Source organism: Clupea harengus, chromosome 16 (assembly GCF_900700415.2).
Source record: "Clupea harengus chromosome 16, Ch_v2.0.2, whole genome shotgun sequence".
In the NCBI taxonomy this organism is placed as follows: Eukaryota; Metazoa; Chordata; class Actinopteri; order Clupeiformes; family Clupeidae; genus Clupea; species Clupea harengus.
In genome coordinates, this window is record NC_045167.1 from 13,200,782 (window position 1) to 13,213,281 (window position 12,500).

Here is a 12,500-nt window from a genome sequence, read left to right on the forward strand (position 1 = left end):
CGCCACTCACCCTACATACTCTCCCTCTCTGTCTATCTCTGTCTCTCCTTCTTTTACTCTCTTTCTGTCACTCTCTGTCTGCTTCACATTCTCTATCTCTCACTCTCTCTCTCTCTCTCTATTTTATAAGCTCTAGTTGAATAAGACAGAGGCAAAGGAAAAGCTGCAATTGCACTCTGGAGGAGAATTCTATGTCCAGGAACAGCAGAGAAACAGGGGTTGGAGGAGAGGAGAGGAGAGAAGAGTGGACTGGAGTGGAGTGGAGGGGAGGAGAGGGGAGGTGGGGGGGTTGTCATTCTTATCAAAAATGGCTTTCAAAGAGCGCTCTCTTCTGGGAGGCCTGTCGGGCCAGCCTGGCATTGTAGAGTAAATAAATTAATTGGTTATGATGTACGGCAGAGCCAATCTGGCCGAGACTGTGGATGGCTGGGTGTGCGGGATGTGCGGGGGTTTATTATTTGATCAGTGGTGACACGCTCATCAGAGGGGTGTCTGGTCAGACAGCTTTGTGTGTGGACGTGGAAGCGTGTGTCCCTGTGATAAAGCCGAAGTAATGAGGCCTTCTGGAAAGATCTCTTTTGTTTGTTTCGCTTTGTTTTCGCTTTGTTTTGTTCCTCCTCAGCCTCTAGTTCTCACCGGAACCGAAACGAAACTAATTTGTTTGTGTTTCCTGTCAGAAACCACAGTCGTTCTGAAGACATGGCTGGTAAAATCAATGGACTCCTTCAAGTCTTCCCCGGACGCAGGGGGTCTAGCTTACGCTCTGACATGCCAGCACCACGGCTGTGTTCCAGAGAGCCCCCTTCGCCTCAGTTTATGTCACATGATGTACACGGCACATGCATTTACGTGCACCCACCCACCCACACACACACACACACACACACACACACACACACACACACACACGCCTATCTTATTCATAACCCAGAAGCCTGACGCAGTGACTACAGACAGCATTACTGTGCCTATGAGCTACGGGAGAAGGAGGCAGAGAGGGGGGGAGAGGAGCCCGTGGGATGTGTGGAGAGCGCAGGGCTTAGGTAAGGGGTAGAGGGGAATGAGCCATGAGGCCTCATTGAAATGCATGCTGGTATTGATGTGGACACTTGGCCCCCGTCCAGCGCCCGAAACCATGCCAGGCGGCCATCTTCTGTTCAAAGGAGCGTGTGATTGTTATTATAGTCTCTCCTCAGCGACTTCCATCACCCCCCCCCCCCCCCAGCCCCCCCTCTCGAGCCCTCGCTCCTCTTCCCCTCCCCGTCTCTCTGCCGCGGCCTCCTCTGGCTTTCCCTCACTCCTTTTGCTCCCAGCCCAGCACAGCTCAACTCAGATCAGCTGCTTCCCCACATGCCCTTGTCAAAGTGCTTACACAACTATAATACAGGGTGGGCACAGTGGCAGCGCTCTGGTGTTATATGCCGTGCACAAGTCATTTATTTGTCATTCGCTTTTCGGCAGAGGATCGTTTAAATGACCCGACTGGACATTTAGAGTCAGGCGGTTAAATTTTTCCCCTCCATTTAATTTCTTTTCATTCCAAAAACATTATTACTCTTTTTCCCCTTAATTTTTTGGGCCATCCTTAGTTGACCCTCCATACAGAACAGCACACATATAAACAGCAAACATATAAACATATACTTAGAACATTCGAAAACATTATAAGGGAATAGAAGGTCCACGCACAGCCACACAACAGGGGAGTATGTATATCATGTTTTCAGGTGCTTCCCTGGTGGTTATCGTAACTCCTTTGTTCACACCTGCATGTTGATGTTTGACTTTGCGGTGACCCCACAGGGCTGCCTTTGCCAAGGAGTCGGAGGTGTTGACGGGTAACCTGGGCGACAAGCTGATCCCGCAGAACGAGATCCTGCGCGACGTGAGTGACCTGAAGGCGCTGGCCAACCTGCAGGAGAGCATGGAGTGGCTGGCGGCACGCCTCAAGGGTTTCTTCTCCAGCCTGCCACCTGCCTCCAGTGAGTACCGTAGGAAAGGGTTTGTCCGTGTCCGTGCGTACCTGTGTCCGTGTCTGTCCGTGCGTACCTGTGTCCGTGTGTGCTGAGGATGGAGGGATTTGGAGAATGCATGGATATATATTAGGGCTGTCAATAGATTAAAAAAAAATAACTAATTAATCTCACATTTTGAAATTCATTAATCTAGATTAATCGCGATTAAAAGTTTGTTTGTCTGTTTTTTTTTTTTACTTCCAATGAAAAATATCTCAATTTCCATACATTGTCAATCAAATGAGCTGTGACACCCAGGTAATTGTCATTGCTGACTGATGTCCAGTGGTCACCAGTAAGGGTGACGGTGGCAGCTTGCTCGAGGAGCTGAATTTTTCGTGCTCTCTCGCCGTCATAAAAGGAATGTATGCGAGACACAATGGTGCCCCTTTAACGGTAAATCGTAAGAGTTGTCTCCTGAAGCAATTCGAATCACCTCAGTCAGCCCAACGTCCTTAACTATGGCTTTGCATTAAGGTGATAACTTAAAGACGAGCTGCTTCTGTGATAGCTAAATTCAATTTGACAAATGCTACATACAACTTTAGTTTTGTCGATTGTTCCGTAATTTTGCCTATTAAACAGAAACTTTCCGCCCAACAATCCCTCAGCTCTCTCCATCTTCAACTACCGCAGTGGTTCTCAAACTTTTTCTGTCATTTGAACAAGGGGGGCTATTGGTAGGCCAAGCCCCCTAATTACATTGCCCGAGGGGACACAGGTTCAAGTCTGGCCTGATGTAATTTCCCAATCCTCTCCCCACCTCTTCTCCTTATCGCTTCCTGTCATAACTTCATAACTATCCAAATAAAGGCATTTTTTTTTTAAGTTGCGTTAATTGCGTTAAAATATTTGATCGCGTTAATCGCGGACGCATTAATCGCATAGATTAACGCATTAACGCTGACAGCCCTAATATATATATAAACGCCATTGCATCATGCAGACAGTCTACCAGCCACGAGCTCCAGAGTCAATGATGGATATTTCAAAAATAAGCATTGAGTGAACTACCTACGAAACCTACAACCATACATAAAATCTGTCTGTCTGTTTGCTTGTTTACAGATCTCTAGTTGTGTGCTTGTATGTGTTTGTTTGTGGATCTGATCCATCCGTCCGTTCCTTTACAAGTATTTGTCTGTTTTAACACGTGACAGCACGCATGGGAATATGACTGCCTGTGGCTACGCCGTCTGTGTAAGCACACACATGTTTACCCAGGATTATTAGGATCGCAAGCAGCTCTGCAAACATAAACAGGTACTCTGACAAACACATGCCATACCATCTACCCACTCCCGAATTCTTAATTTGAGATGATATTATACCCCGTATCGGCTCGGCACTGCTAATTTTCAGTTGTCTCATTAGAGCGGTGTATGAGCATGTTGTTACCGTCTCATTAGAGACTCGTACTGTAGGCTCTTATGACATTATGTCAGCTCACTCGTTAGTGAGTCGGCTTTATGGACTCTCGTTAGACCTGTCAGACCTGTGATAATAAACTCTCCTTAAGGTACTTTGACACTCACCATCTTTGTGGAAGTTCTTATGAGTCTGTCTGGTGTTGCTGGCTATTTTGAGTTGTCGTGTTGTTGGTAAGGTATTTAATAGGTGAGGTATAATGTACAGTCCACCGGTCATTCAGTCGGCGCGCAGTAGAGTGGTCTTGTATTGTCCTGAAGGGATTTTGTTTTTCAACTATAACCGCTGGATTTTACATTAGCCCACATATTATACGGTCACTTGCCAAAACGGTGAGAGACATTTCTCCAAATTATCTCTTTTTTTTATTATTATTATTTTGTTGCCGTTTTGTGGATTCCGCTGAAAAAACACAACTTTAAAGTTTCAGGTGATGTGTAGCAACGCATTACTTGCTGACTTGAAGTTGCAATGAATTTCCATTACGATAAGTGAACGGACTACTTACAGAATGATGAAAATGTGAATCAGAAGCACAAAATCTGTTGTCAATGGCAGGAGTTGTTATTCATTTTATTCATTACTCATTATCAAGAAATATCAGACCTCTGAACATTAGGATGGCCCATTCAATTTAATGAAACTCTCTGCAGCATTCTGAAGAGCCGAGTAATAAACACCTCTAACACATTTGTACCCTATTTTATTCTGACGCAGCAGCATTCACACACTTTATTAGTGGTTTTTACTTGGTTAGATGCACCATGAGCTTATGCGTAAAGGTCTTGTGTGTAGCTGACTTGTCGGAAACCTAATTATCTGTATGTAGAACCTTATTAGAGGAGAAACCTGCCCCTCGCCCCGTGCTTTGTCTGTTAGCAGTAGAACCAGTAAGTACTAGCTAAGCAAAGCGTCACTATGTCTTTGGTTGTCAAGGCAAAACATCCTTTGCTCACCTACACATCAATAAAACTTCCCATCTCCCACTGCAACCCTGGTGAACCCTCTTCCGGAATGACGAATTAGTGTCTTTTTTTATTATTGTTATTCCTCATTTCTTAAAGGAGGAAGTCTTTCTCATTGCGCACGGGGAACAGATAAAAATTCAATAAGAGGCTGGTGGAGAACGTGGCATAATTATCATTAATTCCAAGCAGAGGCATTAATGGAGTGTTTTATCATGGCGGGACAGCCACCGTATTGTTCATTATTTAGTGTTTGCCGAGCTGATGGGACCGTCACCGTCGGAAACCCTTATCTCTCAACCCCTCCACCCCCCCACCCCCCGTTCTCCCTGCCACCCGCCCCACCCCACCCCCACACACTTCATCCACCCTTCCACCCCTCAAATTGGATTTTATATTACAGAGCCAGTCAGATATGAACAAGTCATTTTCTCCCCTCCTTGTCTTCCAGACTAATACACGTTTGCCAGTGTAATATGCGCAAGATCAAGGAGGTTCTCACTCCGCCGGGCTGGTTTTTAGAGTGCGTCTCTGGTCTCCTCTTCCAGCCAACCTTGAGCAGAGGGGATGGAGTCAGGCAGAGGCGCACACTATGCCGGGGGCTTGAGATCTGGACAAAGAGTACAAATTGGCCACCCCAGTTTTCAACCCTCCCACATAGTTAATTGAAGAAGCATACCTGATTGTTCAGAGTGTATTCCCACCTGAGTAGCTAGCAGACAAAGAGAGTTTGGGAAAACGGTCCTGTCTTGTGGGCCCTGATTTATTAAGCAGACGCACAGATCTACATGAGGGTAATTCAAATCTAAACACAGCCCTGTTTTATCATTTACTAACTGAAGAAGCAGAGTTCGGGTATGGTGAGCGTGGGGAAACAGGGAGCAGTTAGACCAATATCATATCAACATTTCAATAACAAAGGAGGAGAAAAAGAATGAGAGAGGCTCACCAGCATGTTTGGCCAGTAGTGACATTCAATCTTCCACAAACAGAAAAGATGCGTTGTGCATGCTTGGGGTGTGCAATATTGATTTTTGCTTTGTTCCATTGCAAGACCTTCACAGTAAGAGGAAACAAAAGGACAGGTTTCACCTGTTGGAATGAACAGCATAGAGCTAAAGATACAATGTATCAATTCTGATACAATGTCCCTAGATCCTCAGTCATGCCAACGCTGTATGTGATAAAACAATGAACCATTTTGACTATTTTGTTTTGTATGTTTTTTTTATTAATATGCATAGCCCCTTGTAAGCAGTCACAGACTGTCTTCTGCCATTTTGTGGCGGCAACTGCTCGAGGATTAAGACCATGTGTCTGAGATGGCAGTTTTCTGTCACCCTCTGCTCAGCCGCCACTGTGCGAAAAAACAAACAGCCGGGGCCGCTCCTCACTATGCTGATAAGATTACCACGATAAACAGGAGCTCTCGCCTCCTTCTCTGTTTAGCCGCAGTGGCCTTGAATCTTAATTTCATCTTAATTCGATTCAACGGGTCCGGCATGTGCCGGGGGGACGTTAGGCGGAGATGCGGTTTGGCGTCTTGCTGTGCTTTGAAAAGGCGCCGCTGTTTGCCCAAAAATAGACGTTGGACGGTGATTGGTCGTGAAGGCGAAGAGGGCATGAGTCTTATCGCCCATCTGCGCTGTGTGCTGGACACCTAATCCCCTGTGACAATATTTACCTGGGCACACTCTGCTGAGGCCAGCTGTGTGTGTGTGTGTGTGTGTGTGTGTGTGAAAGGGAGGGTTGTCATCAAGTTCATTCACGAGTGTTGCTGTCCTTCATTTGAAAAATAACTTAATTTTTTTGTGTAAACTTGAAATGGAAAGCACGCTGTCCCAATAGCATCATGTACAATCTCTGCTATTCTCTGTGTTTAGCCTGTGTCAGACACCTGCGTTAGTACACCGGGCTCGAACTTGCAACCTCAGGCGTGGGAGGCGGGTGTGCTAGCAAGAAGGCTAAAATTCACGGGTGCTAGCTTCTGTCACTAGCATGTCTCTTATGGTGTTGAGGTTTAATGTCACTGTCCCCGCGAGTTACCCTAGTTACATCTGCATGTGGAATAATGCTGTGCTCAATGCCAGCAGTATTACCACTGCACATAATAATAATAATAATGCATCACATTTATAATGTGGTCTCATGAAAACCAGGTTGTTTTCTATTCAGTTTTATTTGTATGTATTGTAATTGTATTTTTTCACCAAATTGTTACGAAGAGACTCCTTTGTTTGGAGTGGTTGCTATGAAAGGAACTGCTGAACTCGGCATAGAAGGTCAATGTCGTTAGGTTATCCAGGGACAAAGGACTTAAGGTCTGGCCTTCATTGCTTCATCCAGGTTGTGTGTAGAGGCTCACATTTCTGCTTTGTTAATCTTTCAAGCTCTTTTTTTGGTGAGCCATAATTACTAGTTGGCTTTAAGCCTACAATCAAGTCTACATTTGTTGAACCAATTAATTGTGTAGTATAGATTTAAAGACATAAAACATATAATTACTTTTAGCAATGATTCCTGTCCATTACATCCTTAACTGCTGAAACATTGAACTGGTACCTGAAACTGTGAAGTGCTTGCAGTGAACTGGCAAGTGAAACTGATGACTGATTCCACGCTGTTGGTCAAGGTCATCTCGGTTGCCAGGCCACCTATGGTCTCTAGGCACTCTGCTTTGCCATGGCGCTGCATCCATTTCACTGGTCTGATTCACCCTAGTGGTGGTTAATTAAGCCCAGTGATCAATGGCTGTGCAAAAGGCTTGTTTTGTTGCAAAGTTCTCCCCAGTGCAAGTTCTTTCCTACTGACTCCTCTTCCCAAAGAGCAGCGTGTGAGTCCTGTGGACCGCTCCAAGGCTCCAGCGCTCCAGAGAGGCCGAGTGGAAGAGCTTGACCTGAGCAGTGAGCGTCTGCTCCCTCCAGCAGTGATGTGTATTTGCATAATACCATCTCGCGCATAAAGCCATCTCTTGCGCCCACGCAAAACCACCCACTCTCTCCCCCCTCCCTCCCTCCCCCCTCTCTCTCTCTCTCTCACGTGAGCTGACAGAAAAAGTTTTGTTGTTGCCATTGTGATGTTGTGTCTGGACAACACACACACACACACTCACACACACACACACACACACACACACACTGAAGTTATGTCTTATTCCTGACGCTCTTTCTGCTTTATCATAATTTCTCCATGTTTCTCCTTCTCTGCATCTCTTTCATCTGCTCCCCTCTCTTTTCTCTCTATCCTCGGGGCTGAATGGCACAGTAGTTGCACAGAGAGGGTCAGAGGTCATATCTCACTTTTTCCCTCTCTCTCTCTCTCTCTCTCTCTCTGTTTCTCTATGTCTATCTGTCCGTCTCTCTCTCTTCCTCTTGTTAGTCCTGATACTCTGGCTGAATTATTAACGCTCTCAGCCAATAGCATGCATGATTCATGAGCCTTCCACACTCCTTCAGGAAATGCAGGAGACCCCTCCCACAATTTCTCAGTGGAGGTCAGTCCTTTTTTGTTGTTGAATTTTTGGCTACTTGCCTGTGCTTTGCCAAATTTATGATTTTTTTTGGGAAGTAAAACCTTCAAATTGAATGAAAATGAGATTGTGGCAGATAGTGTTTTGTTTAGTGTTTTGTGCTGTTTATTTATTTTTCTAACCTCCTCCCTCTGACAGGCCAAGGAACAAGAGTGTTTATGAAGCATTCAAATGTAAGGGTTCTGCTTTGTTGTGGCTCTCTCTACCTCTTCCTTTCGTCTCTCTCCCTCTCTTCCTCGCTTTCATTCTCTCTCTCTCTCTCTCTCTCTCTCTCTCTCTCTCCCTTTATGTGTGCCACCCTCCGCTCCCGCAGATGGCACAAAACAGACGTTTCACCGAGATAGGCTTGGAAAATAATTGGATAAGCTCACCCCACACACATACACACACATACGCACACACACACACATACGCGCACACACACACATACGCGCACACACACACACACACACACACACGCACACGCTCACACACGCTCACACACGCTCACAGATGTACTCCTATACACACTATCCAACACATGCGCTCTGACAAAGACACTCAAGGCGAGCTGCAGTTGTGGAGCGAGGGGAAGCAGAGGGAAAGTTGTCAGTCAAGAGCGGATGTGGTTCCACCACATGAGGGAAGAGGGGATGAGGTGTAGTGCCAGAGCATGTGTAGTTTTGGGGGGGGGGGGGGGGCTATAACGGATAACCGCTCTCCCACTGCTTCCGTCTCCCAGGTCCAGATCTCCTGATGGGGAGATCCAGGCATTAGCACACATGCACACTGTTGGTGTTTTTTTTTAGTATCAAAAGATTGGTGGGGACTCGGTCAAGAAACAGGCTTTGTTCTTGCAATGATGCTCATCAAGGGAGAGAAGGAGGTTTCAATCAAAAGATTCATCTACGTCTCTGATTAGACATTGAAACAGTCCAAGTTTAAGTATCCAACACAGCATAAAGGGGTGTCAGCCAATTGCCCCGACCCTACATGAATATGGATCAGTCTGCTTCCACTGAGACGGGGAAACGCCACAATGTTGGTTCACAGGGGAAGTCGTTGATTAAGAGATCCAGTTGTGATGAAATGTCTCAGAGGCCTATAGTAATGGGGGTGGGGGTATAAGGAGTACACTGACACTTTGATATGCCCTGAGATGAGAGGTGGTGAAGACACCTAGGGCCTCACACCCCTCTAGAGCATTCCATATGGTAAGACATTCAACCAGAAACCCTTACATTTTAACCTAAGTCCAATTATCCAATGATCCTTAATTCTGATTTGCAACTCCTTTAACACCATAGCACACATCACAGCACACACGTTGTCCAGCAATGGACATGCATGCACATATTTGGACCGCAAACTCTAGTACACACACAGAATTTGCAACCCTTCCATTGATTCACGGCCACGCTACATGCTGTAGTGCCTACTGTACTTGTCGGGTGTGGATGTCTGAAAGGACTAATTGCCTTCTTTTCTCTTCTGTTTCTTTCTTTTCCCACTTCTTTTCTTTTACACAATTAGCACTTTGAGTCTTTGTGCACATTTTCTGGACCATATTGAACATAAATGCTCACACTCTATAACATATCTGACACACAAATGGTCGCACTCTGGCGCCATGCACGCACACACACACACACACACACACACACACACACACACACACACACTCACACTCACTCAGGGACACATATGTGCTCAGTCCCTTATTCTGTCACAAGCACGGACTCTCAGCAATTAGCACATACAGTAGGCCTACTTGTGCACATGCAGTGTGTGATGTGCCAAGTGGATACACATACACGCACTAACAAACTGCCTCTTTCTGTCTCTCTTTCTCTCTCCACACACACATACAAACACACACACACACACACACACACACACACACACAGGGAGAGAGAGAGAGAGAGAGAGTCAGTCTTAGAGATACTAACCCTAACTAAAAGGGTTAATTGGCTTTTGCGTCCAGCTCTAATTAGTGTTGTTCTGGGTGTGTGCGGCCTGTGCTGTCTCCATAGCACCCTAGCGGCTGATGGCTCTGCCAGGGAGGGTGTCCGCCTCAACCAGGGAAAGAAGAAAATAAAACCAAAACCAGATCTGCAGCATTCTATTCTAAACCTCTCACCATATGCCATATGGCAATATGTGACTGTTTGCATCTTTTTCTTTTGAAGATGATACATGAAGCATAATGTGTTGGTTGTTGGTAGCGTTCACTTGTCTTCTCTGTCTCTCTGTCTCTCTCTCTCTCTTTCTCTCTCTCTCTCTCTCTCTCTCTCTCTATCTCTTTGTCTCTGTGGCTGCTTTCGTTTCCTTAAGACACATGTGGTGGTTTGGAATTTTAATTGTCAGGAATTGTCCTGGGTTTTAATTGCACATGATACGAATGAGGGAGGACGTGGGAGTTAACGACCACAGCAGCAGACAGGAACGACTCCAGTATGTGTCAAGAGAAAACAGAAAATAGGAAAAGTATTCACGGGGGTGGGCGGAATGCTGTCTGTTCCTATGAGGAAGCTTCGTCTCCACTTAGTGTTCCTCAGGCCCTCTGAGCACCGTGTCAGATAGGAATGCACAGTGGACGATAATGAAGCTCCTGTCTGCGTTTTTCAAATATTTTTGCATTCAAATAGTTTGTTGGTTTGTGTGACCCAGACGAGGCGAGGCGAGGCGAGGGGCGGGTGGACAAAAGAGCATGCTAATAAGAGTCTGCAGAATGGTTGTTGATGATTTTAGTGTCTCTGTGGATGAAGACCTGTCTTCCTTGTGGACCTGGGCTATGGCAACAACCACAGAGTCCTTTTTCTTGTTCGATCTACTTTGTTCCGCCCTTGAACCTCTATTCCACACACTTCAACACAAACACACACATGAACACGAACACACACACACACACACACACACACACACACACACACACACACACATGATGTTATTTGTCAGTATCCTTCCAAGTGTTGAGAATGGACATCCCCCTCCATTTACCCAAAGCGACAGTTCATTAACCAGTGAGTGCACACAACCACACTCTCCTGCTCTGACCGCAAGATGGGAGTCCAATCAACTCCACACTTCACTCAGATCGTGTGTGTGTGTGTCCATGTGTCTGGTCTGTGTTTGAGTTTCTGTGTGTGTGCGTGTGTGTCCATGTGTCCTTTCTGTGTTTGAGTTTCTGTGTGTGTGCGTAGTTTCTGTGTGTCTGGTGTGCGTATGTGTGTTATGGTTGGATTGCTGTGTTTGCAGAGTTGATGGGTGTCTGCTCTGCGTCGTCGTACCCCCCGCGCCACCCCCCCTGCCCCCCCAATTCACCACCTTGTATTTGCTGAATTAAATGGAGGTCACCAAGCTCTTGAAGCTCTTGTAACCTATCAGCTAGTTGGCTGCTGAGAGAGGCCCTGGACATGGCCAATCCTCCTTTGCTGCACAGCCCAGGTCAAATTGGCCCATTTTAGCTCTCTAGTGGCCAGCAGCAAGATGGTCAAAATATTGAAGTACTGCCATGGATGTTCGAGGTTTGAAATCAGTCATGATCAGAGCTGTTGCCATCACACTAGTGTAAAGGACCTGAGTCTCTAAGTGAGTGAGAAAGTATGTAAAAGGCTCACCGTGTTCTTCCTATTGAAACTAGATCATATGTGCGTGTATACATGTTCACTTGTGTGAAGGGGTGAGTGAGAAATAGAAAAGATGGGAAGACATAAAAAGTGCACGAGACAGAGAGAGAGAAATTAAGTGTGTCAGAGACGCTATTCATTAGGCTAAGTGTATGAGAATCAAGGACTATTGAAGGGAAAAGGGGGCCAGCGACCTCACCATCCCTCCTCTCGCCCCATGGTGGTCGCCAACTGCCCCCCTACCATTCCTCGGTCACTCCCCTTCTGCTGACCCCTCCATCTTCACATCACCTGCACCAATCAGCCAAAGGCTTCACATCACCTGCACCAATCAGCCAAAGGCTCAGAAGTGTGAACATTCCAGATTGCAGACGCTAAACAAAGAGAAAAGCTGCCATTCGTGTAGGCCTAATCAGCACCAAAACGATGCCATTAAGTCATACTAAGGAGAGCGTGTCTGTGTTATACGTTTTAGATATTTTCGGATCACTTGACGATATACTATTTTACGTAGTATTAGTGTTTCTCCTTTATGACAAAAAAGCCAGCCATGACCCAGATATCTGCTACTGTTTCATAGCTGGGTCTGTCAGAAAGGCTACACACACAGTGGCGTTATTCCCTTGATTTCAATACTAGTGTCACATCATAATAGGTCCACATAACAAAGTTCTGCGGGTATCCCAATACCTCCGGCAAACAGCAGGTTCGGTGGACGTTTACCTTGTCCAGATATTTCCGCATATATACCCTTTTCACGCAGTGATTCATGACCATCGATCCACTGCGGACCCAGGGGCTGGGTTGTGGGCTCAGTGGTGGCGGTGTAGGTGAGGTGAAGTCAAGAGCGCTGTGAAAAGGAGAGGAGAAGAGAAGAGTGCTCAAGGGCTTAAAAGCCAGCGCTGGACATCTGAGCCGAAGTGAATTACCTAGGTTATGTAAGCATGGATGATGA

At 46.1% G+C, this 12,500-nt stretch overlaps 1 protein-coding gene across 1 annotated transcript in view; it reads left to right on the forward strand.

Annotated features, from left to right (window-relative positions):
• exoc4 (exocyst complex component 4) overlaps window positions 1-12,500 on the forward strand; it is a 112,845-nt gene that overhangs the window by 87,303 nt on the left and 13,042 nt on the right. The window contains exon 14 of the mRNA XM_012824523.3: window positions 1,804-1,982. Coding sequence (XP_012679977.2) covers window positions 1,804-1,982 — 179 coding nt within the window. The remainder of the gene's footprint in view (window positions 1-1,803; window positions 1,983-12,500) is intronic.